Source organism: Anomaloglossus baeobatrachus, chromosome 2 (genome assembly GCF_048569485.1).
Source record: "Anomaloglossus baeobatrachus isolate aAnoBae1 chromosome 2, aAnoBae1.hap1, whole genome shotgun sequence".
In the NCBI taxonomy this organism is placed as follows: Eukaryota; Metazoa; Chordata; class Amphibia; order Anura; family Aromobatidae; genus Anomaloglossus; species Anomaloglossus baeobatrachus.
In genome coordinates, this window is record NC_134354.1 from 298,067,408 (window position 1) to 298,087,574 (window position 20,167).

The following is a 20,167-nucleotide window of genomic DNA, read 5'->3' on the forward strand; positions in this document are numbered from 1 at the left end:
GTACGCCCGTGCCATTCGGCACCGCGCCGCGCTGCCCCTGCAACCCTGCACCTCACAACCCTGCCTCCCCGTCACACCACCGGGCCCCGGGACCACCGACCCCTACCCACGGAGGGGGAAAACAACATCCCAGCTGCTTCCTACCATCGCTCCCGGGATCTCCGTCACCAGCAGCGGTGGTGCCCATCTTCACCACAACCCGTGGGTGGCGTCACGGACTAAATCCCCCAAATCAACCACCCTTTTCACTCATGGGCGAGGAGCGCCGCTCGAGTCCTCGGAGCCAGCCCACCGCTCAAACCACCGAGCAGCAGCCGCAGCAGCGCCGGACCCGAGCGTTAGCGAGCGCATCCGGCGGCGTCCTCCCCGCCCGCGACAGCGGTATATAGCGGGATGGGGGCTATACCAGGATGAGGGACATATAAACAAGGATGGGGATTATATACAAGCCAGGAGGATCATTACCAGGATAGGGTCACTTAGTAGAGAATTTGAGGATATTACCCCCATAATAGTGTCAGCAGCAGATCCTCGCCCCATAACAGTGTGTCATGACCACATTTTTTGCTTAAAATTTTATTTTCCTATTTTCCTCCTCTAAAATCAGGGTGCGTCTTATGGTCCGGTGCATCTTATAGTCCGAAAAATACGGTATATGCTAAGGCTCTGCTGTATACATCCGGGGACAGCAGTCCCCAGTCTGAGAATACCAGCCCCCAGCTGTGGGGCTTTATCTTGGCTGGGTATGAAAACTGGGGGAACCTCAAGGCGGTTGTTTTTAGTTATTTATTATACTGTACGATATAGAGCCGCCCAAGGTGTTTGTAATTGGTTGCAGTCAGACAGCTGTCACTCAGCATGGGGGCGGATCTGACTGCAACCAATCACAGATGCCAGTGGTCGGGAGAAGCAGTGAATATGTATGAGCCTAATAAGCGGGTGCTGTGAATATGTATGAGTCTAATGAGCTGGTAGGGAAGAAGAATGAGAGGCTATCAGAGCAGTGTGATAGCTTCGCCAGTGATCAGTGAGTATGAAGTGCTTGGAAAGAGAGAGACCGAGAGAGAGAGTGAGAGAATAAATGGTGTAATACTGTGACATCCTTATTCCCAGAAACCATATGTGAGTCAGAAATGCATGCAGGCATATTCTCCAGGCTATCCCCATTCAGTTTCATCACTTTCCCATCCATTTCAGCCTTTTCCTTAGGGCCCCAGACCTCATTGTTGGGTCTAGAAAATTACTCGCATTTCCCATTGACTTACATTGTACTTGCTATTCGGAACAAATACCCGAATATTATAAAGTACTCGTTACGAATATAGCGATTACGAATATTTCATTTTATCTGTGAATAGAGAGTTTTGAAAACAAATGTTCAGGAATTCCGAAGGAGAAAGAAGCACATATTGTCAATTCTTTTTATTTTCAAGTGTACTTTTGATTTATGAAAAAAAGGTTAAACAACTGTTACTCTTTAAACACAGAAAAACCTGTGACATTATAGCCTTATTTTGTGTTGCATTACACTTGTTTTTTATAGCTAGATTTATTTTCCCCTTTCTCCACAGAATTCAGCCAAACAGTCCAGGGTTCTGTTAATATGACAGACAAAAGCAGTCAGGATCAGCTGCTGTTTCTCTTTCCAGAGTTTAACCAACAAAGCCAAGTCACAGGGCAGTCTGATGATAACTGCTCAGAACCGGCCAATAAGAAAATGAGACGCAATCGCTTTAAATGGGGGCCAGCCTCTCAGCATATTCTTTATCAGGCATATGAAAGACAAAAGAACCCCAGCAAAGAAGAAAGAGAGGCGTTAGTTGAAGAGTGTAACAGGTAATGATGGAGCAAAGCCGTTTGCCTATAATATGGTTAAAGGGCATCTGTCACATTGAAATAGATATGGGGTTATTCTGCAGGGTAATAGCATAATAGAGCTGCCTGACCACCCCATTAAAATCCTGGCTACCAGGAGGAAATTAATTATATTCCTCCCTGCAGCCTTGAGCTTTCACTGATAGAGGCGGAGCCGGAGTATTTTCAGTCACCACTCAGTACATAGTAAGCTGTAACAAGTCTGGGCACTGACTAAATGCCGGCTCTGTACGGATGGACGTGTTGCCTTTTTGTTGATTTTTTTTTTTGTGTGTGTTTTTTCCATGGAACGCAGCATTTTACAGTAAAAGCAAAGTGAATTATATTTGTGAAATCCCATACATATGCTGCTTATTACTTCCTTGCAGATTTGTACCTTCCAAGTGTTTTTCCATATCTGCAGCAGGTGAATTCTGCAGAGTTTTTCACCCATTCAACGGAATGGGAAAAAAAATTAAAAGTGAAGATGCATTAAAAAACGTGGGTATGGTTACACAACGTTTTTCCTGCCGACACTCTGGTTATTGGAGCAGAAAAATCTGCTGCAAATGCTAAATGAGTGCACTCACTAGATAGGTAGATACAGTTTTTTGGAAGCTCATAGTTCCATGGAAGCCGTGTGTAAATACACATCAAATGACCAAAAATCAAGCTCATGTAACTTAGTCTACTGCAGTTTCTGGCTCTAATTATTCAAATGTGTATATGCACAAATCACCACTGAGCACCATTTATAATCCAAAGTATTTACATGTGACTCGTCCACTGTGCATACTGATCCCTGGCTGCATGCATCCTCCTACTACTACGTAGCTTCTTCCTTGCATCTGTCTCAATATTAACTGACAATTTCAGAAAAAAATTGTTTACAATGTTTTTGAGTAAAGGCCCCGTTACATGGTACGATATATCGGGCGATATGTCGTCGGGGTCACGGATTCCGTGACTCACATCCGGCATCGTTTGACATATCGTAGCGTGTGACAGCTACGAGCGACTGTTAACGAGAAAAAATACTCACCTTATCATTGCTCGTTGACACGTCATTCATTTTCGAAGTATCGGTCACATTCCTGGATGCAGGTTGTTTGTCGTTCCTGAGGCAGCACACATCGCTCCGTGTGACACCTCGGGAACGATGAACACAGCTTACCTGCGTCCCGCCGGCAATGATGAAGGAAGGAGGTGGGCGGGATGTTACGTCCCGCTCATCTCCGCCCCTCCGCTTCTATTGGCCGGCCGCTGTGTGATGTCGCTGTGACGCCGAACGTCCCTCCCCCTTCAGGAAGTGGATGTTCGCCATCCACAGCGAGGTCGTTCGGGAGCTAAGTACGTGTGACAGGGGTGACCGACTTTGTGCGACACGGGCAACAAATTGCCCATGACGCACAAACGATGGGGGCAGGTGCGATCGCACATGCGATCGCACAATAAATCGACGTGTGTAACGGGGCCTTTAGCTTATAATATTGTGATTCTGACTGTAACCTGTAGCTAAATGTACAGTTTTAATATAAATGTCATTAGAGAAATGTCTAATACTCAGCACACTGTTAAATTGTTTTTCTATAACTGGTTGGCTAGTACAACAGAGAAACAAAAAGCAATACCAAGGCAAAAAAAATATTTCTTATTATTTGTATTTTATCATCCTTGTGACTTATGTTTTACAGAGCAGAATGTCTACAGCGAGGAGTATCTCCATCAAAAGCACATGGCTTGGGATCAAATTTAGTGACAGAAGTTCGTGTTTACAACTGGTTTGCAAACAGACGGAAAGAAGAAGCTTTTAGGCAGAAATTAGCCATGGATGCCTACAGCACTGGGTCATCACATCCACACAATATGAATCCACTTATGTCACATGGGTCTCCACATCATCCACAGTCAAGTTCTTCTCCGCCGAGCAAATTGCAAGGTAAGAAAATACGTTTTGTACAAATTTGCAAGGATTGTAGAGCTAATAGACATCATTACTTAGACTCATAACATTCATCCTAAGATGGTAAAACCTGATGGGTCTCCATACATATATAACTTTCACTGTTATGTATTTAAAAATATGCAAGTTATAGAATGGATCATCTATATATAGTTTGGTTTGGGGGAAGTGGTTCTTGTTTGAAATGTGTTTGTTAAACAGTATTTAATCTTTCAAGTGCTGCTACACCTAAATTCTGTCATGGCACACTGCCATTTCCAGTGGACCTTGGTGATTCCACATCACACACTTTTTCATTGAAATGTGTATATCATGGATTGGACCAAGACATCTGAACATTTAAAAACCTTAGTCTGCCTCACCAGTAAATGGGATTATTTTTTTTTACATTTTAATGGATTCTGGCATGTGCAAAAACATATTACTTGCAGATGTAGGGTTAATCTTATTAAATAGCATTAAAATGCTGCCTTCCCACCTTCTGAAAGTACATCTACTGTGAGGAAATTAACTTATATCATCTCAAGAGCTGCAGGCTTTCAGTTATAGTGGCGTGCACAGAGTGATTATGGTCACCGCACAAGATACTGTGAATGGTAGCACTGATCACTCACTGGCAGTTTTTGTTACAGCTCGCTCTGCAGCATGTATGCGTACAGCGAGCTGTCAATCGAAGAGATGGGGTGTGATTAGAGCCGCTGCTTGGGTGACTTTAATCCACCATGTATGTCCCTATGACTGAAAGCAAGCAACTCCCAGGACGATATAAGATTTATTTCCTCACAGTAGCCGTACTTGTAGTAAGGTGTTTGTTGTTTTTAAACGGTCTTTGGCTTGATCTCGAGCCATGGCGACTTGATGGATGAAGGAAGATTGATCTTCTGCAAGTCTAGATAGGTCCACCAGGGTCTTCTCTGCCATCATTTTGATTGTATCAAGCATTCAGATTGCTGGACTTCCTCTTCACCTTGTTCCTTGTATTTAGCCACTATGTCCTTCTCTGGTGATTGCTCTCACTAAGGTGAATAGACATTTTAATGCTATTCACCTGAAAACTAACCCTATGTCTTCAGATAAATAGTTTTTTTTAATATGAAAAGTTCCCTTTAAATATATTATGTTACTAGCTGGTCTAAAGCAGCCTATAGAAGCTTGCAAAATGAAAGAAAAGCATATGGTAGAAATCAAGATATTGGTAGAGCTTGATAATGGTTAAAAAGGCTATTGATTTTCACTTAAAGAGAAGGTGTCGACATGATTTTGCAAGTTAAATTAAAGGCATGGCCGTAATGATGCAGGTAGACAGATTATATCTTGTAGTGAAGGCATTCGTTTTCTTGTTCATCTTTAACCAGCTTTTGAAGTTTTTGTGTAATGAGATTTAGATGCAAAGGGGCATGACATTCTGCTCCTGGCACCAACCCCTGTGTATGAATACAGATTTCGATTGACAGGTGACTCCATTTTTATTGTCCAGCCTTTTGTTTGAAATTTCTCATTGGCACCGTCCTTGCCATGGATGACGTGTGCATACACTGATTACCCGGCTGTTCTTTAATAAAATGGTATTTGTTCATTTCATGGAAATGTTTTTTCAACCATGCTTAGTTAAATAAATTTGAACATCACACTTCAAAGTAGTATATAAAAATGTCTGTTGCAGCTATGTATATAATTTAATACAAAACCGTATTCTTCACTTAATTTACTAGTCACTGAAGTAAATATTATGTTCATAATGTCAAATATAAGTGAGTTCTGTGAGCGAGAAATCCTGAATGAATGCAGAATGGAAGTGGATGTCATTATTATCTGTAATTTGTACCTCTTTCTACACATATGCACATTGTTGTGCTAATAAAATATCTCTTCTAAATTTCCTTGTACTTGAGCCTATCTGCCAGAGAAATGTGTTTTTATAAAACAAATGATCAGACATTTCCTCCATTTCTGCCCTTTAGCCTGCTATGTTTAGAAGTGCTAATGAGAACCTACCTTAGACCCGCAACACACATCCGATGATCCGTGTAATTTGTACGTGTGCGGTACGTATTTGCACGTACCGGAGACACGTACACACGGAGACCCATGTTAATCAATGGTAGATGGCACACACACGTAAAATCGCACGGAACGTGTGTCCGTGAGGTAAGTACGTGTGTGCGCTTTTCTACACGGACAACATGTCCGTTTTTGGCCGGCAGCACGCAGGCATGGACCCGCTTTAGTCTATGGGTCCGTGCCTGCACGTACCGCACACGGAGTATGTCCGTGTTCAGCACATTTCGTGCGTGTGCGTTTTTACACTAGCGATCTTATTTTTTGTTTTTTTTTTTTAAATTAAAGTCAGTATACTTACCTTTTTTTCTGCTGTTCTCAGTCATACTTACATTGGCGCTCGGTTTTTTTCTTCCCCCGGCTCATACCGCTCCCCGATCACCAGCACGGCGAGGAACAGCTGTGCAGAGAATGCGCGGCAACAATTACTTTGAAAATGACGGCCGCTCATTAATCCATCTCGTATTCCCTGCTTTCCCCACCCACAGACGCCTGTGATTGGTTGCAGTCAGACACGCCCCCCACGCTGAGTGACAGCTGTCTCACTGCACCCAATCACAGCAGCCGGTGGGCGTGTCTATACTGTGCAGTAAAATAAATAAATAAATAATTTAAAAAAACCGGCGTGCGGTCCCCCCCCATTTTAATACCAGCCAGATAAAGCCATACGGCTGAAGACTGCTATTCTTAGGATAGGGATCCCCACGTTATGGGGAGCCCCCCAGCCTAACAATATCAATCAGCAGCCGCCCAGAATTGCCGCATACATTAGATGCGACAGTTCTGGGACTGTACCCGGCTCTTCCCGATTTACCCTGGTGCGTTGGCAAATCGGGATAATAAGGAGTTATTGGCAGCCCATAGCTGCCAATAAGTCCTAGATTAATCATGTCAGGCGTCTCCCCGAGATACCTTCCATGATTAATCTGTAAATTACAGTAAATAAACACACACACCCGAAAAAATCCTTTATTAGAAATAAAAAACACAAACATATACCCTACCATATACTTTAATAAGCCCGAAAAAGCCCTCCATGTCCGGCGTACTCCAGGATGGTCCAGCGTCGCATCCAGCTCTGCTGCATGGAGGTGACCAGAGCTGCAGAAAACACCACCACTCCTGTCACCTCCACGCAGCTAATGAAAGCAATAGCGCGATCAGCTGAGCTGTCACTGAGGTTACTCGCGGCCAACACTGAATACAGCTGATCGCGCTATTCCCTTCATTAGCTGCGTGAAGTATTCTGATGATGTGTGGCTGCTGTCATATTGATGTTTAAAGGGAACCTGTCAGCAGAAATTTTGCACTAAACATGAACGTTTCCCCCTCTGCAGCTCCTGGGCTGCATTCCAGCAATGTTCCTGTTGTTCTTGTGCCCCCTTTCTGACCAAAATAAAGACTTTATAAAGTGGTACCTTTTTGTATGCAGATACTGTAAATGGGACACGGGGGCGGGCTGCCTGGTGTCCGTTATTCTGTCTCCTGCCGCTTTAGGTCATCCCCCATCGCTCATTTCCATAGCTGTGGACGCCGCCCAGTGCTCCAGAGGTCCCCGCGCATGCCCAGTGCCTATCTCTCGTGGATGAGCACTGTGCCCAGTGTCACCGCTGGTGACATGTGCGCAGGCTTTAGATTATGGGCAGCGCTTTGATTTTCATTACCAAGTAACCACCCATAATCGCGTGACCGCGCTTTCCCCCTCTGCCTCCTGCGTCTAATCCTGATCGGTGGTGTCCTGCTCCGCGCTCCTCCCATCTATTTCCTGCCTCAGAGCAAGATGGGAAAGAGGTAACGTGGAGTCAGCAGGCCCGCGCTTGTGCAGAACGAAGGAGGCAGAGGGGGAAAGCGCGGTCACGCGATTATGGGCGGTTACTTGGTAATGAAAATCAAAGCGCCGCCCATAATCTAAAGCCTGCACACACGTCACCAGCGGTGACACTGGGCACAGTGCTCATCCACGAGAGATAGGCACTGGGCATGCATGGGGACCTCTGGAGCACTGGGCGGCATCCACAGCTATGGAAATGAGCGATGGGGGACGGCCTAAAGCGGCAGGAGGCAGACTAACGGACACCAGGCAGCCCGCCCCCGTGTACCATTTACAGTATCTGCATACAAAAAGGTACCACTTTATAAAGTCTTTATTTTGGTCAGAAAGGGGGCACAAGAACAACAGGAACATTGCTGGAATGCAGCCCAGGAGCTGCAGTGGGGGAATCTTTTATGTTTAGTGCAAAATTTCTGCTGACAGGTTCCCTTTAAGATTTGAGGAATGATTAGATTGCAATAATATCGATTCTCTCCTATGTTTTTGTTGCATACATTGTGTGCAGAATTAATAGTCAATTTGTATTTTTGATGATTCATTTTATTATTGAACTAGTATAGCGCTGTCGGTCAATCCAAAAGGTTAATAAACCTGAATAGTTAATAATGTGAAAGTGAGGATTCGTCTTAGGCTATGTGCGCACGTTGCGTACTAGCCCTGCAGAAATTTCTGCAGCGATCTGAAGAGCACACGTGCGCTTCAAATCGCTGCAGAAAATGTCCGTAGAGAAAAAAAAAAAGCCGATTCCATGCGCTCTGCCTGCAGCTCCTGCCATATACAGAGCAGGAACTGCCGGCAAAGCGCACGGAAGAAGTGACATGTCACTTCTTAGAACGCGCGCTTCGGGCAGCAGCCGAAGCGCTGCGCTCTAATACGCCATGTGCGCACGGCTCCTGCATAATCTCCATAGATTATGCAGGGGACGCAGGACGCATGCAGTTACGCTGCCCTACAAAGCGCAGCGTAACTGCATGTAATTACGCTACGTGCGCACATAGCCTTAGGAAAGTACAGTGCCTTGCGAAAGTATTCGGCCCTCTTGAACTTTTCAACCTTTTCCCACATTGCAGGCTTCAAACATAAAGATAACAACATTTTAATTTTTTGGTGAAGAATCAACAACAAGTGGGACACAATTGTAAAGTAGAACGAAATTTATTGCTTATGTTAAACTTAAAATAAAAAACTGAAAAGTGGGACGTGCAATATTATTCGTCCCCCTTAAATTAATACTTTGTAACGCCACCTTTTGCTGCGATTACAGCTGCAAGTCACTTGGGGTATGTGTCTATCAGTTTTGCACATCGAGAGACTGAAATTCTTGCCCATTCTTCCTTTTCAAAAAGTTTGAGCTGAGTGAGGTTGGATGGAGAGTGTTTGTGAACAGCAGTTTTCAGCTCTTTCCACAGATTCTCGATTGGACTTAGGTATGGACTTTGACTTGGCCATTCTAACATCTGGATACGTTTATTTGTGAACCATTCCATTGTAGATTTTGCTTTATGTTTTGAATTATTGTCTTGTTGGAAGACAAATCTCCATCCCAGTCTCAGGTCTTTTGCAGACTCCAACAGGTTTTCTTCAAGAATGGTCCTGTATTTGGCTCCATCCATCTTCCCATCCATTTTAACCATCTTCCCTGTCCCTGCTGAAGAAAAGCAGGCCCAAACCGTGATGCTGTCACCAACATGTTTGACAGTGGGTATGGTGTGTGCAGGGTGATGAGCTGTGTTGCTTTTACGCCAAACATATCATTTGGCATTGTGCCCAAAAAGTTTGATTTTGGTTTCATCTGACCAGAGTACCTTCTTCCACATGTTTGGTGTGTCTCCCAGGTGACTTGTGGTAAACTTTAAACAGCACTTTTTATGGATATCTTTGAGAAATGGCTTTATTCTTGCCACTCTTCCATAACGGCCAGATTTGTCCTATGGACAGACTCCCACCTCAGCTGTAAATCTCTGCAGTTCATCCAGAGTGATCATGGGCCTCTTGGCTGCATCTCTGATCAGTCTTCTCCTTGTTTGAGATGAAAGTTTAGAGGGACGATCGAGTCTTGGTAGATTTGCAGTGTTATGATACTCCTTCCATTTCAATATGATCGCTTGCACAGTGCTCCTTGGGATGTTTAAAGTTTTGGAAATCTTTTTGTATCCAAATCCGGCTTTAAACTTCTCTACAACAGTATCATGGACCTGCCTGTTGTGTCCCTTGGTCTTCATGATGCTCTCTGCGCTTTAAACAGAACACTGAGACTATCACAGAGCAGGTGCATTTACATGGAGACTTGATTAGACACAGGTGGCTTATATTTATCATCATCATCATCAGTCATTTAGGACAACATTGGATCATTCAGAGATTCTCAATGAACTCCTGGAGTGATTTTGCTGCACTGAAAGTGAAGAGGCCGAATAATATTTCACGCCCCACTTTTCAGTTTTGTTTTTTTTTTACAAAAGTTTAACATAAGCAATAAATTTTTTTCTTCACAATTGTGTCCCACTTGTTGATTCTTCACTATAAAATTACATTTTTGTTTATCTTTATGTTTAAAGCCTGAAGTGTGGGAAAAGGTTGAAAAGTTCAAGGGGGCCGAATACTTTTGCAAGGCACTGTATCTATGTGTGCAGAATTATTATGCAACTAATTGAAATATGTAAACCTTCTCATCTCAATGGTTTATGTTCAGAGTGAGAATAATAACGAAACTCAAAATGAGCAAAAAACAAAAACATTTCTGACATTAAAGGGAACCTGTCACCTAGAATATGCGTTCTTACCTATCAGCAGACGCATGTGTGCACTCTCTTTCCGTGGTATCACGCCCCTGTGGGTGTGATACCATGGAGCGACGTCACCATCGCACATTCTATCATGCTCGCACTGCAGCAGGCTTCTTTTCCGGGTGTTCAATCGCCGACTTCAGACGCGCACTGCGCATGCGCAGTGCGAGTCTGAAACTGACAAGGAGAACCCGGAAGAGAAGCCTGCCGCAATGCTCGCAAGATAGAATGAGCAACGGGGACGTCGCTCCATGGTACCACGGAAATATGCAGCCGTCCATAGGGCAAGGCGCCGCCCCTGTGACCATATTCCCTGCTATTTACATACAAAATATGAAGGTAATAAAATGTTTTTTATTACTTTCATATTATACAATTTTACAGCACAGGGATGGGTAGGGAGGTATAATTAGGGCACACATGCATCTGCTGATAGGTCAGAACGCATATTCTAGGTGACAGGTTCCCTTTAAAAAATATATATCTGTGATCAATGTAGCCACCCTTCTTTTAACCCCTTAAGGACGAAGCCAGTTTTGTACTTAATGACCAGGCCATTTTTTGCAATTCTGACCAGTGTCACTTTATGAGGTCATAACTCTGGAACGCTTCAACGGATCCCGGTGATTCTGACATTGTTTTTTCGTGACATATTGTACTTCATGATAGTTATAAATTTAGAACGATATTTTTTGCTTTTATTTGTGAAAAAATCGGAAATTTGATGAAAATTTTGAAAATTTTGCAATTTTCAAACTTTTAATTTTTATGCCCTTAACCCAGAGAGTTATGTCACACAAAACAGTTAATAAATAACATTTCCCACATGTCTACTTTACATTAGCGCAATTTCTGAAACAAAATGTTTTGGGGTTAGGAAGTTAGAAGGGGTCAAAGTTCATCAGCAATTTCCCATTTTTTCAACAAAATTCACAAAACCATTTTTTTAGGGACCACATCACATTTGAAGTGACTTTGAGAGGCCTAAGTGACAGAAAATACCCAAAAGTGACACCATTCTCAAAACAGCACGCCTCAAAGTACTCAAAACCACATCCAAGAAGTTTATTAACCCTTCAGGTGCTTCACAGGAACTAAAGCAAAGTGGAATGAAAAAAAGCAAAAAATAAAATTTTACCTAAAATGTTGCTCTACCCCAAATTTGTTCACTTTTAGAAGAAATAACACAACAAAATGAACCCCAAAACTTGTTACCCACTTTCTTATGAACGCGCCGATACCCCACATGTGGTCAGAAACCTTTGTTTGAACAAATGGGAGGGCTCGGAACAGAAGGAACAATATTTGAATTTTGGAAAGCAAATTTGGCTGAAATAGATTGCGGGCACCATGTTGCATTTACATGTCCGCCAAGGTACCTAAACAGCAGAAACCCCTTACAAGTGACACCATTTTGGAAACTAGACCCCTTAAGGCTTCTATCTAGGGGTATAGTGAGCATTTTGGATCCACAGGTACTTCACAGATTTTGATAACGTTACGTTGTCACATTGAAAATTTTCATTTTTTTCTCAAAAATGTTGCTTTAGCATCAATTTTTTCACTTTTTCAAGAGGTAATTCCAAAAATGTGACCCCAATGTTTGTTACCCACTTTTTTATGAGCGCGGTGATACCTCACTTGTGGTCTGAAACCTTTGTTTGGAGAAATGGGAGGGCTTGGAACGGAAGGAGCAATATTTGAATTTTGGAAAGGAAATTTGGCTGAAAAAGATTGCGGGCACCATGTCGCATTTGGAGGACCCCTAAGGTACGTAAACAGCAAAAAAACACCACAAGTGACCCCATATTGGAAACTAGGCCCCTCAAGGAATTTATCTTGATGTTTGGTGAGTACCCTGAACCCCCAGGTGCTTTACAGAAGTTTATAACGTTGAGCCATGAAAATAAAAAAATAAAATTTTACCACAAAATTGTTACTTCAACCAGGTAGCTTTTTTTTTCACAAGGGTAACAGGAAAAAAATCACCATGAAATTTATTGCGCAATTTCTCCTGAGTTTGTTGATATCTTGTATGTGGTGGAAATCAACTGTTTGGGCACACTACAGGGCTCAGAAGAGAAGGAGTGCAATTTGACTGCAAAATTGGCTGGAATCAATAGCGGACGCCATGTTGCATTAGGAGAACCCCTGAGGTGCCTAAGCAGTGGAGGTCCCCCACAAGTGACCCCATTCTGGAAATAAGACCCCTCAAGGCTTTAATCTAGGTGTATATTAAGCATTTTGAATCCATGAATACTTCACAGAATTTGATAAGCTTAGGTTGCCATATTGAAATTTTCATTTTTTTCACAAAAATGTTGATTTAGCGACACATTTTTCACTTTTTCAAGAGGCAACAACAAAACGTGTACCCCACAGGTTGTTATCTAATTTCTTGTGAGCGCAGGGATACCACACATGTGGCCAAAAACCTTTGTTTGGATAAATGGGAGGGCTTGGAATGGAAGGAGCACCATTTGAATTTTGGAAAAGTTGAAGTAAATTGCGCGCACCATGTCACATTAGCAGGGCCCCTTGGGCACCTATACATCAGAAACCCCCCACAAGTGACCTCATTTTGGAAACTGGACCCCTCAAGGATTTTATTCAGGAGTATAGTAAACATTTTGAATCCACAGGTACTTCACAAAACTGTTGCTGTATCAAAAAATTTCTCACTGTTAAGGGGGCTTTACACGCTGCGACATCGCTAATGCGGAGTCGTTAGGGTCACGGAATTGGTGACGCACATCCGGCCGCATTAGCGATGTTGCTGCGTGTGACACCGATGAGCGATTTTGCATCGTTGCAAAAACGTGCAAAATCGCTCATCGGTGACATGGGGGTCCATTCTCGATTATCGTTACTGCAGCAGTAACGATGTAGTTTGTCGCTCCTGCGGCAGCACACATCGCTATGTGTGACGCCGCAGGAACGAGGAAGCTCCCCTTACCTGCCTTTCATGTGACACTAAAGGATGCCTAGCCTTGTATTTAGCCCAAAAAAAAAAAAAAAGAATTAAAATAAATGACGTGGGGTCCCCCCTATTTTTGATAGCCAGCTAGGGTAAAGCAGACAGCTGTAGCCTGCAAACCACAGCTGACAGCTTCATCTTGTCTGGTGATCAATTTGGAGGGCTCCCCAAGCTGTTTTTTTTTTTTAATTATTTATAAATAAATAATTAAAAAAAAAAAACAAACGTGGGGTCCCCCCAAATTAGATCACCAGCCAAGGTGAAGCTGACAGCTGGGGTCTGGTATTCTCAGGATGGGAAGAGCCACGGTTATTGGACTCTTCCCAGCCTAAAAATAGCAGGCCGCAGCCGCCCCAGAAGTGGCGCATCCATTAGATGCGCCAATTCTGGCGCTTCGCCCCAGCTCATCCCGCGCCCTGGTGCGTTGGCTAACGGGGTAATGAATGGGGTTGATACCAGGTGTGTAATGTCACCTGGCATCAAGCCCAGCAATTAGTGATGTCACGGCGTCTATCAGATACCCGACATAACTAATTGACAGTAATAAAAAAAAAATTGACAACAAAAAAAAATTTATTTGAAAAAACACTCCCCCAAACATTCCCTGATTGACCAATTTATTGAAAAGAAAAAAAAAAAATCCACAATAATCCATTTGGATGTCCCACGTCGCCTCTGGACCTTCTAGAATATGGGGGACACGTTCAGGGAACGTATCCCCCATTTTCTAGGAGGGCAGACCCTCCATTTTAGGAGAGTGGGTGCAAAGAATCTGCACCCACCCTCCCTGGGTCACAGCTGCAGAGTGCGAGCAGCCAGCGTCCTGAACACAGGAAGCTGACAGCTGCGCTCTGCTCATGTGACCGGAGTCTGCAGAGAAGGAGCCGGAGGAGGGGGCCGCGGGGGATCAGGGCTCCGACAGGTATGTATGACACCGGGGGACACCGGGGGACACCAGGGGGGGGTAGGGGGGGACCCGGCGGGGCCTAGGGAGCAGGTTTCTGTCGTATGTGTTATGGCACATACGACAGAAACCATAGGAACAGTGGAAATGCGGCCGGCGCGCTGCTGTGATCGCCGGTGCGCGCGGCCATCTTGGATTTTCGGGAGGGGGTTGGGGGTCGGGGGGGGCACTTTGGGGACACCGGGGGACCGGAGGGAACCGGGAAAAAGATTTATCTCCCATCTGGCATGTTTGATCATGCCAGATGGGAGATAAATCATTTTTTACCGGCGCGGTCATTTACTATAACTTGATGATCGGTATACGGTGTATACCGGTCATCAGGTGAGCGGGGACCGGAAAAACCGGCCCGAATCATGATCTCCAGGGTCTCAGCTACCCCCGGCAGCTGAGACCCCGGAAATTTTCTGACTCTGGGGGGCGCTAGACCCTTTTTTCCGACCGCCGTTAAAAAGCGGCGGATCGGAAAAAGTACCCTTATTTACCGCCGTTAAAAGGCGTATCGGCGGTCGTAAAGGGGTTAAATAGCAGTCATAAGCCTTCAGTTCAGTTTCTTAAACTGTTGAAGATCAACTTTTTGCCAGCACCAACCACAGCTTCCCAGACGTAGTTCAGAGAGTTGTACTGTTTTCCGTCTCCCATTTAAGAAAGGCACAAAAGTTCTCCATAGGGTTTAAGTCAGGTGAGGAAGTGGCCATGTTATTATTCTTTATACTATATGGCACTTACTGGCTAGCGAAGTAGTTAAGTACTTCAATGCATGTGATGGAGAAGCATCCTGCAAAAAATCATGGTTTTCTTGAAAGATGCAGGCAATTTTTTTTCACCACTGTTTGAAGAAAGTTTCTTCTAAAAACTGAAAGTATGTTTTGGAATTGGTTTTGAGTCCATTATCAACCTGAAAAGGTCCAGCTAGTTCATCTTTAATAATACCAGCCCAATAGAAGTACTCCAATCAAAGTGGAGGTCTGTGCCCATTACTAATCAAGCCATGAGCTCATCCATCTGGACTGTTAAAAGTCTCCTTCAGCTCATTGGTCCATAAAACCTTTGAAAGATCTGTCTTCAGATACTTCTTCGCCTAGTCTTGATGGTTCCACTTCTGTGTCTTGTTCAGTGATCGGGTCTGAGTCTTCCTTTCCTTGGACATGTCTCTGAGCACACAACACTTTGTACTTCTAGGCACTTTAGGGAGGTTTCAGTTTTAGAATATAACAGCACTAGAGGATAATGGAGTCCTGGTCGCTTTAAGGCTATGTGCGCACAGTGCGTTTTTCGCGGCGTTTTTGAGCGTTTTTCGGGTGCGTTTTTGGCCTTAAAACTGCATGACTTTGCTTCCCCAGCAAAGTCTATGAGTTTTCAATTTTGCTGTCCGCACACAACTGTTTTTTTAAGCTGTGTTTTTGAGCTTAAAAAAAATGGACATGTCAATTCTTTCCTGTGTTTTTCTGCGTTTTCCCCCCATGCAATGCATTGGAAAAACGCAGAAATCAAAAACGCAGCAAAACGCAGCCAAAAACGCATCAATTTGCGGTAAAAACGCATGCGTTTTTGCCGCGTTTATTTGACGCGGGTGCGTTTTTGTGCATTTTTAGCGGCCAAAAACGCACAAAAACGCAGCGTCAAAAAAACGCAGTGTGAACTTAGTCTAAATTTGATTCTTCTCAAAACTTTGGCAGTTAATGTGTATCTTTTTGTCTCAAAGCATTTTTAACAACTCTGTTGACTATTTGCAATAAAACATGATGGTTCTGTGATCACACCACAGAATCTTAGCAATTTCAAGAGTGCTTCAACCCTATATAAGGCTATGTTCACACAGGGCTTTTTTGGTAAGTTTTTTTCCTTCCAAAACCTGATCATGTGGCAGAAAATCTCCTTTGAGTCAGGCTGGTTTCACACTACGTTTATTTAACATGCGTCAGGAACGTTTTTTTGCTGCAAAAGCGGATCCTGCTTTTACAGCAAAAAACGCATGCAAACGCATCTGTTATTTTGCAGGATCCTGTCACTGGATGTTTAGGGGCGGGCATTGGAGTCATGTGATCGGGAGTGAGGGGAACTAGACTGGGAGCCGGCTTCTGACAGCTGCAGACGCTGGTAACCAAGGTAAACATCGGGCTTGGATACCCGATATTTATCTTGGTTACGAGTGTCTGCAGCTGCTAGGAGCAGGGCTGCCTGCACACGTAACCAACGTAAACATCGGGTAACTAAGAGAAGTGGTTACCCGATATTTACCTTGATTACGAGTGTCCGCAGCTCTCAGGTGGGAGGGAGAGGGAGGGGAGGAAGGGGGAAAGACAGAGATAGAGAGAGAGAGGGTGAGGGAGGGAGGAGGAGAGAGAGACAGATCACGCGAGACTGGTTCTGTGCATGCTCAGTAGAGCAAGCAGGATCCTGTCTATCAGCACGCCAGCGTTCACCTGCGTTTGCGTGCTGTTTAGTCAGGATCCGGTGACATGCAGTATTTGGACGCAGCTCAAAAACGCTACAAGTAGCGTTTTTGAAAGATGTTAAAAAACTGCAAGTTGCTGGATCCTCACTATAACGCACGCAAACGCAGGTGAACGCATGTTAACGCGAGTTCATTGCAAATGCATTGAAGTGAAAACGCATTTGCACTGGATCCGTTTTTCCGCTAAAAAAACGTTATGGACGGATGTTAAATAAACGTAGTGTGAAACCAGCCTCATCTGCATTTTTGGTGTGTTTTTGGTGCATTTTTTAAGTGCCGTTTTTGCTGCCTTTTTCTATAAAATGGCTTGTATTAATGAAAAACCGTTGCAAAAACGCGGCAAAGTTGACATGCTCATTCTTTGAAATCTGCAGCAAAAACAGGTATTTTAGGGCTCATGCGCACGTTGTTTATTTTTTTGCGTTTCTGCAGCATTTTGAGCAGTAGCGTCACATTGTCAAATTGCATGCGTTCTGGTTCCCCAGCAAAGTCTATGAGAATCATGCAAAATCCGTGCGCACGATGCTTTTTGAAACGTAGCGTTTTGATGGTCAAAAATTTTGACAAAATCTCTGCGTTTATAAAAGCAGCATGTGACTTCTTTTGAGCATTTTGGCAGCGTTCTACACCCATTGAAATCAATGAGTTGTAGAAAAACGCTACCAAAATGCTAAGCGGTGCGTTTGCACTGCATTTTTGTTGTGATCTGCATGTTTTTTTAACATAATAAACGCAGGTCTTTCGGACTCTCTCTCTGTCCATGTCGGTCTCTCCCTCCCACCCCCTCTCTCATACTCACCGATCCACGATCACTGGCGCTGCGCTGCACGGCGTTCACACTCTGGTGGCTTCTCCTCTTTTGAAAATGCCGGTCGCTCATTAACCCATCTCGTATTCCCAGCTTTCCCCGCACACTGGTGCCTATGATTGGTTGCAGTCAGACATGCCCCCATGCTGAGTGACAGCTGTCTCACTGCAACCAATCACAGCTGCCGGTGGGCATGTCTATATCGAGCCGTAAAAAAAAAAAAATATTTAAAAAAAAAAAACGACGTGCGGTCCCCCCCAATTTGGATACCAGCCAGGATAAAGCCACATGACGTAATCCACGCAAGGTCCCACGACGCTTTCAGCTCTGCTACATTGTAAGCTGACAGGAGCGGCAGTAGAACATCCGCTCCTCTGAGCTCCATGCAGCAACTGAAGTGAGTCGCGCAATCAGCTGTGCTGTCACTGAGGTTACTTGCGGCCACCGCTCTCAGGTGGAGGACTGCAGCTGTGGCCACGAGTAACCTGAGTGAAAGCACAGCTGATCGCGCGGCTCACTGCAGTCACTCAGGGGATTTGCGATCACAGGTGAGTCCTTCATGTGTGACCGCAAATCAGGCTGTGACAAAGAGAGAGAGAGATGCGCGATGTCAGTGAAATCGGGTGAAGCTCTGACGTCATTGCTGTGGACTCCTGTGTCCTGGCACTGACCTCAGAGGTTCATCTGAGTTCATGACAGCACACAGAGACAGAGCCGCGGGATGACAATGAAGTCGGGTGCAGTTCATCCGAGTTCATTCTCATTGCCCGGCTCTGTTTGTGTCTGCTGTCAGCGGGCATGTAGCAGAGCTGGGGGACCGCACTGATAAAAATGTATGCAAAACGCATGCAAAATGCATCCAAAATACATGCGTTTTGGATGCATTCTTTCTGTCAACACGCAGCTTCACGTCTGCCAGAGGGTGCATTTATTTCTGCACTAGCCAGGACGTAACGTGCGCATGAGCCCTTACAAGATAGTCAGGAAAAAATCTGCAGGTGTTTGTGTGTGTATGAGATTTCAGAAATCTCAGAGACTTAAGCTGGGGTCACACTAAACGACAGCGACAACGACGTCGCTGTTACGTCACCATTTTCTGTGACGTAGCAGCGACCTTGTAAGTCGCTGTTATGATCGCTGCTTAGCTGTCAAACACAGCAGCCGAAGCAGCGATCATAACGTCGCTACTAGTGATGAGCGAGTATGCTTGTTACTACTCGGTACTCGCACGAGTATCAATGTACTCGGGCTACTCGGCGGGGACCGAGTAATCTCGTGATACTCGTGCTGTACTCGTGGTCTTCATGTTGGCGCTCTTTTTACAGCCATCCCTTATGCAGGGATTGGCTGGCAGACCACTGCAATGTCACAGCCCTGTTGTGGAATTGCAGTGATTGGCCAGCCCGCACAGCGTGACCGTGCCTTTAGCCCGACACTTCCCCGCTCGGCTACGGCCCCTCCCGCACTCCACTCCGCGTGTATATATATATGCACGCTTACACACACACGCACGTTTTTTTTTTTAATTTACAGTTTTATGGTTTCTACATGCTGCCGGGAGTGATTTCACAAAAATACTCGGGTCTCCCATAGGATAACATTGGGCTCGGTGCTCGGGCCGAGTACACGAGTATCTTGGGATGCTCGGCCCGAGCCTCGAGCACCCGAGCTTTTTGGTACTCGCTCATCACTAGTCGCTACATGTGCAGAGAGCAGGGAGCAGCGCACACTGCTTAGCGCTGGCTCCTTGCTCTCCTAGCTACCGTACACATCGGGTTAATTAACCCGATGTGTACTGCAGCTACATGTCACAGTGCAGAGAGCAGGGAGCCGCGCACACTGCTTAGCGCTGGCTCCTTGCTCTCCTAGCTACAGTACACATAGGGTTAATTACACGATGTGTACTGCAGCTACATGTGCAGGGAGCAGGAGCCGGCGCTGGCAGCAAGAGCGGCGGAGGCTGGTAACGAAGGTAAATATCGGGTAACCACCTTGGTTACCCGATGTTTACCTTGGTTACAGCTTACCGCAGCTGCCAGACGCCGGCTCCTGCTCGCTTCATTTCGTCGCTCTCTCGCTGTCACACACAGCGATGTGTGCGTCACAGCGGGAGAGCGACGACCAAAAAATGAAGCTGGACATTCAGCAACGAGCGGCGACCTCACAGCAGTGGCCAGCTCGTTGCTGGATGTCACACACAGCGACAGCGACGGGACGTCGCTGCAACGTCACAGAAAATGGTGACGTAGCAGCGACGTCATTGTCGCTGTGTGTGACACCACCATTTGTTGGTACTGTAAAAAGCAGCTTTTTCTTATCATGGATTTGCATAAAAGCAAGGCAAATCTGCAGCTAACAAACGCAGCAAAAACTTACCAAAAAAGCCCTGTGAACATACTCTAAGGCTATGTTCACACAGGGCTTGTTTGGTAAGTTTTTTTCCTGACCAAAACCTAATCTTGTGGCAG

At 44.9% G+C, this 20,167-nt stretch overlaps 1 protein-coding gene across 1 annotated transcript in view; it reads left to right on the forward strand.

Annotated features, from left to right (window-relative positions):
* The window catches only part of HNF1B (HNF1 homeobox B), a 307,877-nt gene that overhangs the window by 26,940 nt on the left and 260,770 nt on the right, over positions 1-20,167 (forward strand). Inside the window, exons 3-4 of the mRNA XM_075335856.1 lie at positions 1,572-1,836; positions 3,549-3,793. Of these exons, the coding sequence (XP_075191971.1) occupies positions 1,572-1,836; positions 3,549-3,793 (510 nt within the window). The remainder of the gene's footprint in view (positions 1-1,571; positions 1,837-3,548; positions 3,794-20,167) is intronic.